The following is a 19,392-nucleotide window of genomic DNA, read 5'->3' as shown; positions in this document are numbered from 1 at the left end:
TGGCTTTTAATCCTGAGGAGAAGATCTGTCAGATGCAGGGCTCCAGCTCCAGGAACTCCTGTCTGGAGGTTCCCAGGGATCTAGAGGACATGCCCCTTGTTGTGTGAAGAGGTAACCCCACCTCAGAACTACAGACCCAGAAACTTAACTCAAGACAAACAGTAGCAAGACAAACAGTTAGCTGATGTGTTGTTGTTTGAATTGGCATGCTTCATTCATGTTTCTTCCAGTTTATTTCACCACATAGCATTCAACTAAAACCTCAGTTAAGAGTAGGGCTTTCTGGGCATCATTTGTAATTTGGAACAGACATTAAGTCACAGAAGTATTATTGTTCAATACTAGCAATGTGTATATATTTTGATGCATGAATCTACCCATGGAATTTGTTCAAATTATCCATACCATTTAGAAAAAGATAAATAAAACTACTCTTTTTAGAATCACAACTACTTAAGTTAAATAATAATATTTGAGATTTTTGTGATGCAAATCTGTTGACTGCGTAACACCACTGTACTTCTTGGCCATGTCTTTGGTCAAGAGTAATGAAGCAAAGAGCTCTTCTTGGCCAACCTATTCAGGAACAAGAAACAAATTGTTTAAAAGGAGAGATATATATTTTTCATGGAATTTTCAAGAGAATTTGTTAAGTATGCTAATCATCTAAAATGTTTTTAGACATTTGCTTAACAAATTCAGCACTTACTGTAAGACGCTCGATTTCACTCGTTATTCTTACATCACAACATAACTGAGTGGACATAATAATTTAAGAAAGAGACGAAAAGTTGACCAACTATAAGTGGATCATTTTAAAGTATCAAACACATTGAATGATCTATTCTTAGACCTAACACCATTTAGGTCTTAGGCCTAATATGCAGCAGAGATCATGCTCAAATGATGGTTAGAAAATTGGGGACACTGTGTGCCTATAGGCCTGTTGCATTAATAAATCTCTGTTGAACTTTGCTTATGTCAGTTTAGCTGTCTAGGATCTCTAACCGGTACTGCAGATGTTTTAATAGTACTCGTCTTTCATAACTCTAGTGTACATGAAAAAAAGCCTGTTAAAATGTTAGGTCTTGAATAAATGGATTGTTGCATTGTGTCCATATCTTGTGTTTCAAATCAATATTCAGAATTGTCATTATCCCCACATACAACAGTGTATAGTAATAAAAAAAGCATTGAAACTTTGCTTTGTAATTGATTGATTCGCTGAAGTACTGAAGGTGTGGTAAACAGAAATAAACCATGTTATTCACTACACATGACCAAATGTGACTGACTCAAAAACACCTATAGTAACAGAGGTTTGAACTTTGGGGCAATGTAAAGTTAGTTATGAGCTAGTAAGCTAGTTATCTGAGTCACCAGCACATTGCCAACAGAGGTATCTGGCTCTTTTATCTTCTAAATACTCCAACATCTTCCCCAGCTAGTCTCTAGCTGTGTGTCCTGTTTGGAGGTGAACAGGTATTGTACAGTCGGTTTATCAGCTGTGCTTGAGCAGAAAATACTAGCATGGTGCGGGTGAACCAGCACAGTGAAATTCTGGGTTAGAGGCATAAACAATGACATGAAACTCACAATAAAAACGCTGCAGATTCAGCTAATAATTGTCTGTAGGCTCCCACTACTAGAGACACGTTTTTTCACATTGTCATTTCATACATTTGAATTATACAAGAGTCAATTTTAGCTGATTTAATCCATCAAATACTTGATTTTACTTGCTAATAACACTGAACCAACATAATACAAAAAACTAAATATTAAGCTAAAAAGAGGCTAAAAGGCTCTGCAGAGGTAAGAGGAACTGGACAGTTGGTGGTAATTCTCTTCTGGTCTTTGTGGTACGAGTACCACCTTTCACATTACACTGAGTTATTGTATCTACTGGTAATATAAAGTGTGTATAAAAATGCATGTGCACAAGACAGAGAGAGAGCCGCTGTGAAGCATGCTGTTGTCAGCACATACACGCACACACACCTCTTGCTTGCCTCACCAGCAGCAGAGTGGCTCGCTGCTGCAATCTCTCTCCCCTCTACACATTTCCTAAACAACACCTCCAGCTGCACTGGGAGCCTGCAGAGCAGTGAGCACGACGGGGGCCAGTGCTAGCAGGCAGCATGTTTCCACAACAACATCCACAACAGCCAGAAAAAAGAGCTTGAGACCACTACCTTCCAACAACAGACAACCAAATAAAGCACAAAGGGGAAACAACAGCTGGAGCTGAAAAGGGAGACGACAGGAGCAAAGGAGAGATGAGAGACCGACACTAGAACGAATAAGGTGAGTGATTTGAAATGAAAAGACAAGGACAAATATACCACCCATATATAACTCATGGGAAGGGCAGTGAGCCACAATTCTGAATCCTTTTAATGCAGTAAGCTACAGTGTAATGTAATCATGAACTACCATTATCAACTGAGTAAAGCAATGGTGTGAGGAAAATTCTGGAACACATTTCAAGGGTGTTAACATGTCCCACAGTACTGTCCTTGAAAATACGAACACACATGAATGCTTACTCTTTAACTCAGAACATCTGCAGTTGCGCACACAGTTGCAGAGTTTTAGTGCATCGTCCTGAATGAATTGAGTCTCACTGCAGCACTCTGAGCTTCAGTATCACTGGCAGAGCTTCAAGATGCACTCTAGATGACTAACACCCTCACAAAATGCATCAGGAGCAGGAGGCTTAGCTATTTGTCCCACTTAAGAACAGGACTGGTTCTGACAGGAAAGTCATATACATAGTCTGGGTTTGAGATGATGTGTGGACATTGAAAATAATGAGACTGCTCTTCATTTCAGCTGCAGTTCACATGCATCAGTGGTCAATTGTTCTCAAACTGTTAATTCAAAATACACACTATCTGTGGTATTAAATGGTGATGATAGTTAACCATTTAATACCACACATTATTCATAGAGCTCATTCATTGCTGGGTTGTAGCTTGTTTGTCAGAAAGGAAGCCTCAAAATAATTATTGAGGTTCCTGTGGGAGGTTCAGTTGAAGTTTGGTGAGAACTCCAGTTCTTACACTGTGAGTGTGTCAAAACGTTGACCTGAGCATGTGTTATCCTCAAAATATTGTTGAAAAGACTGTCAGGGCACAGTGGAGGATCCCCAAATTTCAAACAAAAACATTGCAGAAGACGAAATTGAAAAACAAGACAAACCTTGGGATGGCCTACCAGGCAGGTAGCTACATGTTGTAGACATGCAGTACAGGCCAAAAGTTTGGACACACCTTCTCATTCAATGCGTTTTCTTTATTTTCATGACTATTTACATTGTAGATTCTCATTGAAGGCATCAAAACTATGAATGAACACGTGGAATTATGTACTTAACAAAAAAGTGTGAAATAACTGAAAACATGTCTTATATTCTAGTTTCTTCAAAGTATCCACCCTTTGCTCTGATTACTGCTTTGCACACTCTTGGCATTCTCTTGATGAGCTTCAAGAGGTAGTCACCTGAAATGGTTTTCCAACAGTCTTGAAGGAGTTCCCAGAGATGCTTAGCACTTGTTGGCCCTTTTGCCTTCACTCTGCGGTCCAGCTCACCCCAAACCATCTCGATTGGGTTCAGGTCCGGTGACTGTGGAGGCCAGGTCATCTGGCGCAGCACTCCATCACTCTCCTTCTTGGTCAAATAGCCCTTACACAGCCTGTAGGTGTGTTTGGGGTCATTGTCCTGTTGAACAATAAATGATGGTCCAACTAAACACAAACCGGATGGGATGGCATGTCGCTGCAGGATGCTGTGGTAGCCATGCTGGTTCAGTATGCCTTCAATTTTGAATAAATCCCCAACAGTGTCACCAGCAAAGCACCCCCACACCATCACACCTCCTCCTCCATGCTTCACGGTGGGAACCAGGCATGTAGAATCCATCCGTTCACCTTTTCTGCGTCGCGCACGGCGGTTGGAACCAAAGATCTCAAATTTGGACTCATCAGACCAAAGCACAGATTTCCACTGGTCTAATGTCCATTCCTTGTGTTTCTTGGCCCAAACAAATCTCTTCTGCTTGTTGCCTCTCCTTAGCAGTGGTTTCCTAGCAGCTATTTGACCATGAAGGTCTGATTTGCGCAGTCTCCTCTTAACAGTTGTTCTAGAGATGTGTCTGCTGCTAGAGCTCTGTGTGGCATTCATCTGGTCTCTAATCTGAGCTGCTGTTAACTTGCGATTTCTGAGGCTGGTGATTCGGATGAACTTATCCTCAGCAGCAGAGGTGACTCTTGGTCTTCCTTTCCTGGGGCGGTCCTCATGTGAGCCAGTTTCGTTGTAGCGCTTGATGGTTTTTGCGACTGCACTTGGGGACACATTCAAAGTTTTTGCAATTCATTCATTTCTTAAAGTGATGATGGCCACTCGTTTCTCTTTACTTAGCTGATTGGTTCTTGCCATAATATGAATTCTAACAGTTGTCCAATAGGGCTGTCGGCTGTGTATCAACCTGACTTCTGCACAACACAACTGATGGTCCCAACCCCATTAATAAGGCAAGAAATTCCACTAAGTAACCCTGACAAGGCACACCTGTGAAGTGAAAACCATTTCAGGTGACTACCTCTTGAAGCTCATCAAGAGAATGCCAAGAGTGTGCAAAGCAGTAATCAGAGCAAAGGGTGGCTACTTTGAAGAAACTAGAATATAAGACATGTTTTCAGTTATTTCACACTTTTTTGTTAAGTACATAATTCCACGTGTTCATTCATAGTTTTGATGCCTTCAATGAGAATCTACAATGTAAATAGCCATGAAAATAAAGAAAACGCATTGAAATAGAAGGTGTATCTAAACTTTTGGCCTGTACTGTATTTTCGCAAAAAAATAATGTTTTTAACAGCCTAGAACAACTGAATTCAAAGACAATGACAGTTTAGCAGGTAATGTTAACTGTAGTCAATACGGTGGCATTTGATTGTTAGCACTACGAGGAAAGTACAACTAGAGCTAATGGGGAACGCCATTAGTTTCTCACATATTTAAACAAAAACTGTATTTGGAGTATAAGCGTAAGTATTTGGACAGGTCATTAGGATTCATTGTTTGAGAATCATGAACATCGCCACATTTTGTGCCCACCCATCATGTACATACAATTGAAAACTTTTTGTACTTTGCGTCACTGAATTGATATAATTTCCCAAAGTGGACATGTCTAATAAAGAAATATAACATGTCTTAAGCAAGTAAGCATACGAAAGTGTGTGCTTACATGTTGAATACTATGTGTGTCTGCGCTGGTTGGGCAATGAGAGAGATGGAAAATACTTACTTGGCTTAAACGATTCCTAACCCAGAGGATTATCTGGGGGAGGGGACTATCTAACCATTTCACATAAAGCTGTGTTCATACATGGTGAATTAATATGATACAAAACCCAATGACAACATAACCATAACCACCATTGTGTAGCTTTGTTGCATGTAGTGTGAACACAGCATTAGAGTTTCAGAACGGGTCTCTGCACTGAGAAAAAGGCACATTGTCAATGAACCAATCAATTACATTGAACTTACTATTATTCATATGGAAAATCAAATCCTTTTCACATGAAACCCTTGACTTTTCTATTTTCCATTAATCTGTGTTCTGTGTAATCAAATCAACTCAACATGCCTAACCTTCTATTCAATACTTCTCTCTCAATCTCTAGAGCCCTGACTATGACTATGCCTGCCTGCTCTGCCACTCTGCTCTGTCTGTTCTTCCTGCTGCTGTGTGGGCTGCTGGGAGGTTGGGTGCTATCTATCTGCCCCTCTGTGTGCTCTTGTAGCCGGGGACACCGTGAGGTGGACTGCTCCTCACGAGGCCTAACTAAGCTACCACGTGGTCTGCAGCACAATATCCGCTCCCTCAACCTCTCTTTTAATAGGTAAGATGCAGCTTTGCAATTTGGTTTGGTTACAGGCCTGCTTTTCAACAAGAACTGGATTTTTATGCATGTAAAAGGTAAAAGGTACAAAATTAGTTCAACAAACGCACAAAGCAGGTCTCCATAAAACATTCTTTTCTTAAAGAAGTTAAAGTTAGGGTTAGAAAACAGAGACATTTTTGGCCAGTGTGTGGATGACAAAACAGCTCACCGGGTAAAAAAAAAAAAGTTGAGTTTTCTTGCCCCCCTACCAATATTACACTCTTCTAATAGCTTGCAGGGTCTGGACAGCCAACTCAGCCACTATGCCCACCTGCGAACCCTAGATCTGTCCTACAACCGTCTGGAGAGCCTCCCTTCTGCCTTGCCGCGGTCTCTGTGGGACTTACGAGCGGCAGGAAATCATCTACGTTCACTGGACAAAAACAACACAGCTTACCATTGGAACCTGAAAGTACTGGACCTATCTGATAATGAGCTGGAGAGAGTGGTCTTCATCAACAACACATTGCCAAGTCTCCAAGCTCTCAACCTCAGTCACAACAGGTTTTGGACTGTGCCCACCAATATGCCACACAACTTGGAGAACATTGATTTGTCCCATAACTATCTTGCACAGATCCTGCCTGGATCCTTGGATCGGCTGCCAAAGCTGGCTAAGTTCTATTTGCATGCTAATCGCTTCTCCTGGCTGTCTGAAAGGATCTTTGATAAACTAACAGGGCTTGAGGTGATGACTCTTGGGGATAACCCGTGGGCTTGCGAAGAAGAAGAAAACATAACTAGGCTCCTGAGATGGGCTGAGCAGACCCATGCAACCATTTTAGGCTGTCCTTGTTATACAAGACCCATCTGTGGGCAAGCTCATCTGGCAACACCAGCAACAGAGTCGCACTCTGCGCTGTTCACAGAGGCACCACTCTGGGTTAATAGCAAAGGTGACGGGCATGATGGTAAGTCACCTACAAGGACTGCAGAGGTTACGCCCAGTTACCAGGTGAAATCTGCCCTTTTTGAGACAGGATTATATCAGGATGAAAGAGAAGCGAATGAATCTGGGGACCACATGGTGTTTGACTGGACTTCTTCCACACGTTTTGACAGTTTCTCCACACACACAAGCACAACAGTAAGCCCACGTTCTACAACAAAGAAGCCCAAAGTAGTTAATTCACAGAATAAAGGTCAGGGACACCTTGTCGGTACTCAACAAACTGTCACCCTGACTATTTTAGTCTTGACAACAACATTTAACGCTTTGTGAACCACCCTGACTGAATACAAAATATGCCATTTTACCACATTATTTTGGACTGTGAATGTATGATCAAGTAACTCCACTTAGCATCACCATTTTAATTTCCCTCGTAAAAACTGTTGTGACTGTTACCACCTTCTGTCATTATGAACCAGCTCAACATGTACAAACAACACGTCAATGTCTCTCAAAAGCCTGCACATAAAAAATGAATTCTATAAGCCTACAAGACAGAAAAACTACTCAAAATGTCTGAATATGTGATACAACTGGTGTGCTAATGTGAATGCTCAACTCTCGTTATAATGCCTGCACACCGACAGCTATGCTCTGTGTTTTCCTCATAATGGTGATGCTTGTACCACATTTGGTCCCACTGAGCCATTCAAAACAGGAATGACAAAATACATTTTCATATTAACATTCCATACTCCCTATTAGCCCACCTGTCATTGAGTAGTGAGGTGCCTAAAAATGTTTACACAACAAAATGAGAAAACAGAGTGGAAAAGGAGCTAATTAGATGAAATAATTCAAGGGAAAAAATAGGAATTCATAGAATAGTTAAATCTGCAGTGGAAATTTAATTAAAAACCGAAAAGAAATGCTATGACTTGCGATAATACCATGCAATGAATCTCCCCCAAGAGAGAAAAAAAGGAGAAAAAAGTAGGAGGATAGAGTAAGATGGCCAATTAAAATGTTAGCAAAGAAAATAACAATTTTGTATTTCTGTGAAGTATACTCCAAAAAGCACACAGTATGTAGTTTAGTAAGCCGTGACTGTGTTTCTTACACAAAATTATGGTGCTGCTTATTTACATTAAGGCCATTAAACAGTCCATTCAAAAAGTGAGCAGACTAATCAGTATATTTAGTATTTTGTGACCCTAACTGACAAATTGTGGTTTAGAGTACTCCTCCTGCAGGCTCTTTGCAGCATTCTCAGCTGCAGTGGCAATTACATCGGACAGTGGTAAGGAAGTGGTCTGGTCTAGATTGCCCTTTTGCGTTGAATCCTTGCAGGGTCAGCCATAGAACTCCCAGAGTGGAGCACAGTCTTCCTTTTTACACATAATTCCTTTCCACATTTCCATTACATTTAGTTAGAGATGTATGTCAGCATACCTCAAGTCTTGTGGATGCTTCTTGACTAATGGTTCAAACCACTGCCTTTTAGATGGCTAACTTAGAACAAAAATGAATAGTCTGGATTTTTCTCTCTAAACAAAGACAGGGGAAGCAAAGAGATAGACATAATTTATCCTGAAGTAAAAGTATTAGGCATGTTCAGACTTGTACCAATTTTCATGTATTTTCAGCTATCATTATGGGGAAAATTAGTTGTCATTAAGACCTTGAATGGCTATACAGCACCATTTCACAAGATTACAGGATTATATGCACTATGAATGACAAAAACAGTCACCGTTCTAGGTGTGATTCACTGAACAGAAAACTGCAAAAGCACTATGGGTCTACAATTTATCGCTCAGAAGAATTACAACCATCTATATATTGTTGTAGCCTCTTCAGGACCACGCGACATAGACTGCGGCTTGGGGGAGGGGTGCTTTCCTCTTCTCCAGTCATCTTAGAGGTGCATGGTGGAGGTGAGCTTTGGGCTTGCTATCATCAGCCTCCTTGCATCTTGGGACCAGGCCTTGACTTCTGTCTCTCTCTCCCTGATTGCTTCTGCGGGTGGGATTCCAGAGGTGCGCCGCCTTGCCTAGCCAAAGCTAGGTCTGACGGACTTGACTTGTGTGTGTTTGCCAGAGGAGTGAGAGGCTCCTGTCTAGTGCCACCAGGCCTGGCCTGCCATTTGAAACCCTAACCCAAGTACACTTGCCCTGGTCGTTCTCGATGCGTCTCTGGGTACTCAACTCTCCCCTCTCCTCTGGAAGAGAATGTTCAATGTCTCCTCTGTTGCTTCATGCATTCTTCTCAGTTTCAAAAAGTGAAAAGTACTGTGATCCCTAACCTCTATATTTAACCGTTTTAATGGTATTGCATAACGCCCAGATCCTACCTGCGGGCCACATAGTAGAACACTGGGTTGCCGTTCTTGGAGGTTCCTGCCTGGTAGAAGATGTTGAGGGTCTTTAAGGCTTTGAACTCCTCCTTCTCATGGACCTGGTGCCTACAGAACAAACCAGAGAGCTGAGTATCAATCACACCTTCATTGGCAGGGTCTATAATTTAGTTCCTTTCCAGCATATATTATGTTTTACTAGATATAAGATTACATTATATTCTATATTATTATATTATTATTATTTGCTTTGTTAAACTCAATTCTGATTGGTCAATTACGGCATTCTATGATCTGTTTCTTTTTCTGTAACGCAGACCGTTGCCATGTATAACAGATCATTGCAATGGACGCAGGTCTGATAGCGAAAGCAATAAAGTTATTTTTAAATCAATAAAATCTGATTTCTTTAGTACAAAGCTTTCAGGATGATTAAAGAGCTGCATGACCCTGTCAGGGTTAATTTTGCTGTACATTATCCATTACTTGATTTATCTGTTTACGGCATTAATAATCCTAATCCTTCCAATTTAAGATATGTTAATACATATTAAATAGTAGTGCTGCACTGAACGATTACCTCTGACTGTTAAGCCTCTGTCTTGCTGAAAGGCAGCCTAACTTACAATGGACTGCAAGCCAAATTCACAGAATCTCTTAGAAGGTATAGTTCTCTAATACTAACAAATTGTTATTTGTTTTGTTTTCAGTTGTAGACTGAAAACACAACATGATCTGAGGAGTGATTAAAGTAAAATGGATACAAAACCAAAAGCAACACTGTTGTGGTATGCATTCATTGCTCAGTACACCCCTAACGCTAGGGACAATAGGTGGATGCAGTGCACAGCATCGTGATTAAATCAGTTAAGGGAGGCACTGGGACATACCCGTGTTAATAACTGGTTGTAGATACTCATTTGGCTTAGAATATCAACAGGAGACAGTCCCACGTTTCTAGTTTTTTGGAAAGACTGATGGAGAGACCCATCTATGTGTTAAGCAAAAAAGACTTGAATACATCAGCTACAAGGGCACCATGATATTACCTTGTGTGTGTTTAAAACACATTTTTCACTGATATTTAGCGTATGCAACAAATCCTTCCATGGTACAGCCCAACTAGATTACAGAATACAGTGCTTGGCATGACCATTGCACACTGTGAAAAAACATGTCACTCTTGGGGGCAGTTAAGTTTATATGTTCTGTAAATGCATATGTAAAACTGAATATCACAGCTACAGAATAACACGAGAACATGAAGCTCAGCAGAGACTCATAATCTCCTGGAGTTACTTGCTGGTATTGAGAAATGTGATGGAGGACCTTGAGAAACAAGTTCATGAGAAGAGATTATGTTACCAGGGTAGTAGGAATCCTACCTGGTCATGAACTCCTCAAACTTGGAGCTGGTCAGGTTGAGACTGGACCAGTGAGTGTCAGCCACAGGTTTGTGTTCAGGAGGTCCCAGGTAAGCCAACAGGGTCGCCATTTTGTCAAAAGGCCGCCTGCCTACTGCTTTGTGGTCCCTGTAAATAAGATCATAATGAATGATTTCATGAAATGATAACTGTTAAAGAATTAGTTCAGCATTACCCACTAATGCAGTCCTTCATCAAATCATCCATCCTGACCTGTTACTGGAGAGGTACTGGCCTATCCTCTCCTGGTTGTTCCACAGCAGGCGGTGGAGGGCAAGCACATTGCCATCACTGATAAAGGACAGACTGTGGTTGACAGAGTCACTGGGCGGAGAATCAGATGCTATGTCCAAAAAAAACCTGTGGTGAAGTGAGGAAAGTACATACTCAACTTACAGACAGAATATACTCTACATCAGGCACTTCACTGCTTTAGTAAGGATGGTGGGGTTTTGAACACCAGTGGAGCTGTACAGCAGTAGGTTCAACGTGTGACTTTTGGCAAGGTCACACATTTTGGGAGAGCACTAAAATAACCTAGTTAAATTTCATGAAATTGTCAAAAGGAAATTACATGTAAGATACAACCAGTAAAAAAAATATGGCTCAAACGTAGGTTGAACTAGAAATTGGCAGCAGTATCACTTTGTCCCAAAGGTTACTCACACAAGATGACAGTGTGGTACATGCAACATTCATAAAAATACAGCTGACATTTCTGGGTCCATTTTACTACTGGTGTGATTTACTCATCACCACAAGCAATACTGAAAATGCATGTACACTAGCTTTGGTTAAACAATGCAATTGGGTCAATTTTATTGAACCCGTGATAACCTCTAGGGTCAAGCCTTTTAGAAGCCAGCAGATGTAATTTACACCAAAGTAGTGAGTCATTTTCACCAAACTGACTCAAAATTTCCACTGTTCACGTGAAGAAAATAGACCGATAGGGATTTTTGTTCTCAGACACTGAAAACTGAGGTTAATCAGCACCATGCTCAAATTGTCTTACCTCCTTGCTGAATCAAAGTTGTTCTTCACAAAGTCATTGAAAGGTCTCATGTGTTCTTCTTTAGTAAACAAGACATGGTTTGCAATGCTCTGCAGAATCTGAAAGAAAAGACAGGAATACAGAACAATCATATTGACAACAATCCAACTGCTAGTCTAAGCAGGTCTTCACCTCCAAAAAAACAGACTTTGCAATTGATGAACCTTGTCTACTTGTACTTCTGCTAAACTATGTTTCAGCAATTAACAGTACATTTAACAGTACCACCACTGTTATTTGGGCCACAGTGGTTGCTATGCAGTAAGAGTTACATTGTCTTGCTTTGAGTCACAATGACATGTTTGCTGTTGCATTAACTACTGTGATCTTTGTTTACAGCTATAAGTAGATAAGTTGGGTTTGTCAGTTTTCCGGTTGACGTGCTGTCTTGTGCTATGATTGTCAATGTATCCATTGCAAGTAGTGACTCATGATTAGTACTTCATTGGTAAATTTATAAAATCTTGGCCTAAAAGAAGAAGAAGAAAATTGTTGAAATAATATTACGTTTCAAAATCCTAATCTTAATTCTCCCTGAGTCAGCTGCATCACAAAATGATTATATTCACCAGCCTTACCTTGGACATCAGTTTGAGGCCTCGTTCTATCCTGGGTAGGGGTTTCTTGTCTAAGATGCCAGTCTCATAGGGAGACACAATAGCTGGGTTGACGAAGCGCAGAAACATAGCGCTGCCCACTGCACCAATGCTGTTCTGTGGGAACCGCTGACTAACCACCTATATGAAGGATGATGGAGGGAACAAAAAAGGGAAGGAAAAACAAAGGGGAAATATGGAACAGACGGAACAGAAGAGAAAGGTTTGAGCAAAGAAAGGACACAATATTGAAAATTGATTTCAGTACATTTAAGAGCAAATGATGGAATGATGGGAACAACAAAATATAGCAATCAGTATGTGTAAATCACAGCAGAGTAAGGTGAGTCATGGCAAAAAGTAAAAGATGTCAAGTTCAGGTGAAGTAACAATGGAGGAAGACGTATGAAGTGAGACTTTGACACAATCCCAGTTCATTTTGGGCTGTAACAAGAGTGAGAAAGGTTTTTGCTCCAGTTACAGCCCAGGAGTAAAGAGCAAGATAAGAAACCCAACTGCCTCCTGAATGATGAGAACTGGAAATTATCACAGAAAAAGAAGGCAGATGACAGATGAGCCACGAGGAGTGGTGTGAAAAATTATTACAACCAGCACATCACATGTTGCATTAGGCAAAGCAGGGCAGTGTGAGACACATTCTAGAGAGGTTATAATGTAATGTTTAAGCATTAAAGTTTAAGTTGAAGAGGCCTACATGATCTAATTGCTGCAAAGAAGCCACTACTGAGGAAGAAGAAGAAAAAGAGAATCGCTTGGGCCAAGAAACACAAAGAATGTACATTAGACCAGTGGAATTCTGTACTTAGGTCTGATGAGTCCAAACTTGAGATTCTTGGTTGCACCTGCCATCTCTTCGTGAGACACAGAAAAGGTGAACAGATGGTTTCTACATGTATGGCTCCCACCATTAAGCATGGATAAGGAGGTATGATGGTGTGGGGGTGCTTTGCTGGTGACACTGTTGATTTATTCTAAATTCAGGGCACACTTAACCAGCATGGCGACCACAGCATTCTGCAGTGACATGCCTTGCTATCCCATCTGGTTTGCGCTTAGTGGGACCATCATTTGTTTTTCAACAGGACAATGACCCCAAACACACCTCCAGGCTATGTAAGGGCTATTTGACGAGGAAGAAGACTGATGGAGTGATGCGTCAGATGACCTGGCCTCCACAATCACCTGACGTAAACCCAATTGAGATGATTTGGAATGAGTTGGACTGCAGAATGAAGGAAAAGCAGCCAACAAGTGCTCAGCACCTCTGGCAATTCCTTCAAGACATGGAAAGTCAAGGTGACAACCTCATGAAGCTGACTGAGAGAATGCCAAGTGTGCAAAGTTGTCATAAAGGGAAATGGTGGCTAAAATCCATCCATCCACATCTATCTATCTACGACAACCCAGGGATTGAGTCTTGCATGTTGCTGTCTGAGAGAACACGATAAACTCTTTTTGCATCTCATTTCTCCCATCTCCCAAGGTGTTTTTTTTGCATTTTCCTGACCCTAAGGTTAAACAAAAACAAAAAACATGTGTGACTTAGTATTGGTCCAGAACCCAGACTTTTTCCTGGCTTATTTCTGAGGGGCTATGACACATCAGGACCGATTACACACTTGGCTGAATTTGTCTTTCATAGGCATTGTACTTTTATGAACTCCACCAAGAGAATTAAGCTGCTAGCTGAAAAAAAATTCCAACAGGAAGTCAGCCATTTTGCACATTGATCGGGCTAGGCATGCTTGAAAACTCACCAAATGTGGCACAGGCAAAGAAGGAATCAGAAGGAATCTGATGTGGCTCTTGGGCTTGGGTGTGGCAAAAGGGCTTGATAGCGACCCTTGCTAAATTTCACCTACATTTCACATCCCACAACTTAAAAAAAAAATGTCTGTGCTATGTTTGTGTTTGTCCTATGAACCCAATATGAGGTGAGGTGAGCAGCCCCAACTTGCTCCTGTGCGAATGTGTGTAAAAGAATAGTCTCTTCCACCTTAGATTCCTCCTGTATGAATGATGTGTGGATTAGGATGTAAAAGCATTTTGAGTAGTCGAAATGACTAGAAAGGCAATATACAAATACAGACCATTTACCATTTAGAGGGCAATGCTGCCTTGTTAATGAATATAAACCTCTTCTGAAGAGGCTGTAGAAGCCTCTACTGATGCATAAGTGTGTACTTACTTGGTGTTTTACTGCACTTAGATGTTTGGGGTTGTGCCAATGTTAACTACTGTAAGACAATCACATGTTTGTAGTCTTGCAAACTTAGTATAAAGTGTATAAGTATAAAGTGGCATGAAATAGAAATACTCACGTAAAATACACATACCTCAAATTTGTATTTGAGGTACATGTACAGTACTTCAGTAAGGGTACTAGTTATATGCCACCAGTGGCTAAAGATTATATGTAGACACCACTGAAGGCCTTTGAACAAACTTGGCGACAGCCTGTGATATTTGGCTGTTTTTTTTCTTGTCATTTTCACTCATCCAGTGATGGAGAATGGGTTGGACTGGGGAATTCTGCTATCCAGTGATGAAGGTATGACTGCTACTTGACTGACATTGTGTATAGGACAAAGGAACATAAATTAGAAGTGCTTAAACCCAATACTAACTGTGTCCTGAGATAATGACCACTGATTTGTTATTTTGTAATGATTACGATGAGTGTTACCTTGACAAGACAGTTGCGTTTTTGGCATTAGGGCCAGGAAGTAACTGAAGATGTAACGTTGACATTAGAGGCGGTAAAGCACGCTGCACTGCTTCAGATGTATAGAATGCATTTAGTGTTTAGTTTATCAAATTTAGCAATCCAAGCCCACGCTTTCAAGCAATTGCCCACATGATGACTGGAGAGCACAGAATGTAATCATATAGTAATGTAACATTACCTACATACCAATAGCAGCACTGATTGTCCAGGATCTTATCCTATTCAGTACTGACCAATCAGGGACAGGTACCAATTTAGTCCTGGTCCTCCATACCCATCCCTTTCGTTGACCTACACAAACTAACTAAAGTCATCACATTATAAAATAAACATTATTAAGTAAATGTCATTAAGCATAATCCCCTACTAACAATTCCTACATTACCTGGGGAAAAAACTTTTCCTCAACCCCAAACTTTCCCTGAAAAAATACCTAGTAGGGGGATAGGACTTTTCAGATTACCCGGAATTCTTGAGGGGCGGGGCTGTGTGTTTATTTCATTTCTACAAGCTTCACTTCGTTTGTACTTTGATCATTTGGAAAATGAAGCAAAAGAAGAGAAGCTACGAGAAGTGGACGGACGATGAGGTCCAGGCTGTTTTGAGCGTATTTGCCGAGGAAGAAGTTCAGCGGGATGACAGAGTCTGTGGAAGAACAGCCGATAGGCACATGTAGGGCACATGCTGAAACAAATTTGTGAAAAGTTTAAGAAAGTTATGCGAGATTATAAGAAGCTGAAGGACCACAAGAGTCGCAGTGGGTCCGACCGCCATACTAACAAGTGGTATGACAGAGACCACAGACCTGCATATTCTGGCACTCCCCCATACGTCATCAGCCTGATTTGAATAAATGTTCCGGAACTTTGAGGTGCGGAGGAAACGCAAACCACACAGATTACCAGGAATTCTTTTACCCAGGTAAATACATTTATAAGAAGAAAATAAGTTCCTGGAAATGTTGGTGGAAAAGGGGCTATGGATTATATCTAAGTCTTAATACATGAATCCTCCTCGGACATCCTTATCCTGACAGAAACATGCTCCAACCTAAAATCCCAAACAATGTAATCTCTATAGCTGGAATCAACATTTTTAGATAGATAGACATCAGAACATCAACATATCCCAATGTCAAACACAAAACTACAGTAATGACACAATATGCCAGTAACAATGACCAGGTCAACAGGATGCTACATCAGAAAGTTTCACATCCAGGTTATTGACAGCAGAGGGGTTACAGGAGTTTGCAAATCTACTGGTTGTGGTGTTGGCACAAAGTAGCACCGAAATGGGGCATAACTAAGAAGTCCTTTGCAAGGATGTGATCAGGTTGCCATGTTATGCCTTTTGCCCTCTGCCATCAGGATCACTCGCCTCAGGGAGGGGCCTCACAGGGAGGCGAGGTCCTTCTGCTGGACTCCGAACCAGCACACAAAGGAAAAGGTTAAAACACTCTGAATAAAAGTTTGGCAAAAAGTGCATAAAAGTCCAAAAGAATACTATTTCCTCAACAAGTGTATTATCCACGCTTTATAATACAGTTTGTATTCTCAGAAAATTCAAATTCTGCATCGAACACTGTACCTAAGTACTTATGCGTTTATACCATTTATACTGTTTGCCCTGTATGATGCTGGCCTTTGGTCTGATGCTAGACCTCTGGAAATCTATAATTAGTTATTTTGTTTTAGTCATGTTTAGATCCAGGAAGTTGTCATCACACCATTCCACAAATTGAGGTAGGGCCTCTCCATGATCCGATTGTTGGCCCTGAAGTAGAGAAAGAGGGGCGGTGTTGTCTGAGAACTTGACAAGGTAGCTGCCCTCCTGAGAGGATCTGCAGCTGTCTGTGTATAAAACAAAAAGCAAAGAGGAGAGGACACAGCCCTGGGGAGAGTTGGTGTTTGAAGAGAAGACAGTGGACATTCCAGTGACCTGTTGGGTTCTGTCTGTTAAAAAGTTTAAAAGTAACAGTAAAATCTGGTCAGGTAAAATAAAATAAGTTAAATGTTCAATTAAAATATGCTGCTGCATTTTGTTAAAAGCTGAGCTAAAATCAGCAAATAAATGTCTTGCTTGCAATTTTGGTTGTTCAAAAGGTGTTTGTATATTCTGTATAGGATGAAAAGCTTAGCATCCTCCACACCTTTTCCCTCTTGATAAGCATAAGCAAATAATGGGTCCAGTTTGACAGCAATTTCTGAGATAATTTCATGCTTCAGGATTATTTCGAAGCACATGGATATTATACTGTATCAATATAGTTGAATTTTTCCTCGTAGCAGGTATATGTTCACTGTCTGCACACATTTGAAACAAAGTTGAGCAGACCTCACTGAGCTCATTGGCACAATAGTGCAACACCTGTCCACAAATGGCATAAGGGCCAGCCGTCTTCCCTAATTTTATCCTCCTAAAAAGAATTGTGACCCGTTCCCGAGAAAACACAATCTAAGTATCATCCACACCCTAATAAGAGAGTGAGTGAGTCATTAGCCACTGCCCTCATCTGAGGTGTTGTATAGTCTGATGACTGTGGGGACAAAGAATTCTCTGTACTGCTCAGTCCTCAGCTGCAGCAAGAGGAGCAGTTGCAGTGGACTGCTCCTCTTGCTGCTCCTCTGTCCCACTGGGGTGTGCTGAAGAGGGTGGCTGACATTGTCCATGATGGCCTGCAGGTTGCTCTCTCCACCACCATACCCAGCAAATCCAGGCTCCCACCCAGCAGTGGGGCAGCCTTTTCAACCAGTTTGTCCAGCCACCTGTTCTCAGCTGTCAGTCATCAAGTCATCATATGACAAAGATCATCTGATTTACAAATTTACATTCTGTGGCAACATGAGACAGCAACATGACAGATATTAAGTTTGTTTTCCTCTGTAATCAGATTGCGGACTCTCACATTGAGACAGTGTCCAGCATTCAGGAAAGTTCAGAGTGACATCAACGAACATCCCGTAGAAACATTTTGGTTGCCAGCAAACCCTACTGAGCTCAGGGTGCGAGGGCCTGTTTAATGCTGCTTGCAGCTTGCATTATTGTTATTTTTCTCCCTGCGATTTCACATTTTTGAGGGGCTTAGGATGATTGAAAACTGCCACACACACATCAGACCTGGCAAAAATTGCAAAGTACTGTAGTGAATGCGCTCAGATGTCCAGGGGGCTCCATAGCGCCCCCTACAATGTATTCTACTACATTTGGAACACAACTGCTTTGATGGAACTAAACTCTGTGGAATCATTACACTCATCTTGAACAATATACAAAATTTCTTTCAGGGTTTTTTTTCCCCAACAGGAAGTCAAACATTTTAGATTTCACGCATCAATTGCCATTTTATAAAAAACTCACAAAACTTTACCAGCAGTGATATTACAATTGGGCTTGGGTGTGGCATTATGGTGCCCCCTCATTACTTTTAATATTTTTGAGGTGCTAGGTGTGCTTGAAAACTCACGAAAATTTGCCCATACATCAACAGTGTGAAACCTAATATTTCAAGTAAGTCTTGAGCATATGTGTGGTAAATCAGCCTGAGGATGTGCCCTAGAAAACCAAAGTCACTGTGCCACCTGCAAATTTTACATAGATAGATAGAAATTTGGTAGGCATATATGCCATGTCTATACTTGAAAGGTCTGGAGAGATACCCCAAGTTTCACAGGAATTGAATGTAGTGTGAAATTTTGGTGCATCTTTACCCATTCCGATCAAGGTTAATAAGATCCACCTCAAACTTGGTTACTCAAGATCTTAATGATGAAAAGCTGTTCAAGGTCTTGTAGAAAATAGTGGCCATGGTTGGTACTGCCTCAAATTTCAATGTTAGCCATGAAACCAAAAATGTTTGTAAATCAAGTAAACACTGCCCAATTTGCACCAAATTTCATGTGTTTGATAACAGTCCTGGCTCAAAGACATGTCCATGTCCATGTCCATGTCATTAGTATAGTAATAGCGTCACCTACTGGCAACATAAAGTAAGCCTTTTGTGATAATAATCCTTTGATTTCCATGAAATGTACATGGTGTGGTCCACACTTGATGTACTGCTACTTAACACGTTCTTTCTTGTTCTGTAGTGCCACATCATAGACACAAGGAGTGACCCTCAGCTCCTTTGTGCTGTGTCCAAATCACTTGAAAAATCAGAACCGTGTTTGAGTGGTCAGCATGCAGCAGCTACCCAGCAGCTGCACATATACTGATGTATGCAGAGGGCCGCTTTGCAGCTTTAATTGATTAAGAATCTGCAGTGTTAATATACATCTCTACAACATATGATTAGAGATGTGGCTGTGGCATAGGATATTTCTTTTCATTTGTGTTACATACAGAAACAATATAAATTAAA

General features: G+C 41.0%; 2 protein-coding genes across 2 annotated transcripts in view; one reads left to right on the top strand and one right to left on the bottom strand.

The window, feature by feature from the left end:
- Window positions 1-19,392, bottom strand: part of nf1a (neurofibromin 1a) — a 133,858-nt gene that overhangs the window by 35,197 nt on the left and 79,269 nt on the right. Inside the window, exons 30-34 of the mRNA XM_070828767.1 lie at window positions 12,263-12,421; window positions 11,646-11,743; window positions 10,844-10,990; window positions 10,592-10,738; window positions 9,204-9,314 (exon numbers count right to left, since the gene is read on the bottom strand). Coding sequence (XP_070684868.1) covers window positions 9,204-9,314; window positions 10,592-10,738; window positions 10,844-10,990; window positions 11,646-11,743; window positions 12,263-12,421 — 662 coding nt within the window. The remainder of the gene's footprint in view (window positions 1-9,203; window positions 9,315-10,591; window positions 10,739-10,843; window positions 10,991-11,645; window positions 11,744-12,262; window positions 12,422-19,392) is intronic.
- LOC139200025 (oligodendrocyte-myelin glycoprotein-like) lies at window positions 5,714-7,180 on the top strand. Its single transcript, XM_070829253.1, has 2 exons — window positions 5,714-5,916; window positions 6,190-7,180. Exons 1-2 carry the CDS (start codon window positions 5,714-5,716, stop codon window positions 7,178-7,180), a joined length of 1,194 nt encoding a protein of 397 aa, XP_070685354.1.

The sequence above is a fragment of the Pempheris klunzingeri genome, chromosome 4, assembly GCF_042242105.1.
Source record: "Pempheris klunzingeri isolate RE-2024b chromosome 4, fPemKlu1.hap1, whole genome shotgun sequence".
NCBI classification, from domain to species: domain Eukaryota; kingdom Metazoa; phylum Chordata; class Actinopteri; order Acropomatiformes; family Pempheridae; genus Pempheris; species Pempheris klunzingeri.
The sequence above is the reverse complement of the archived record's forward strand: the minus strand, read 5'-3'. Positions and strand labels throughout refer to the sequence as shown.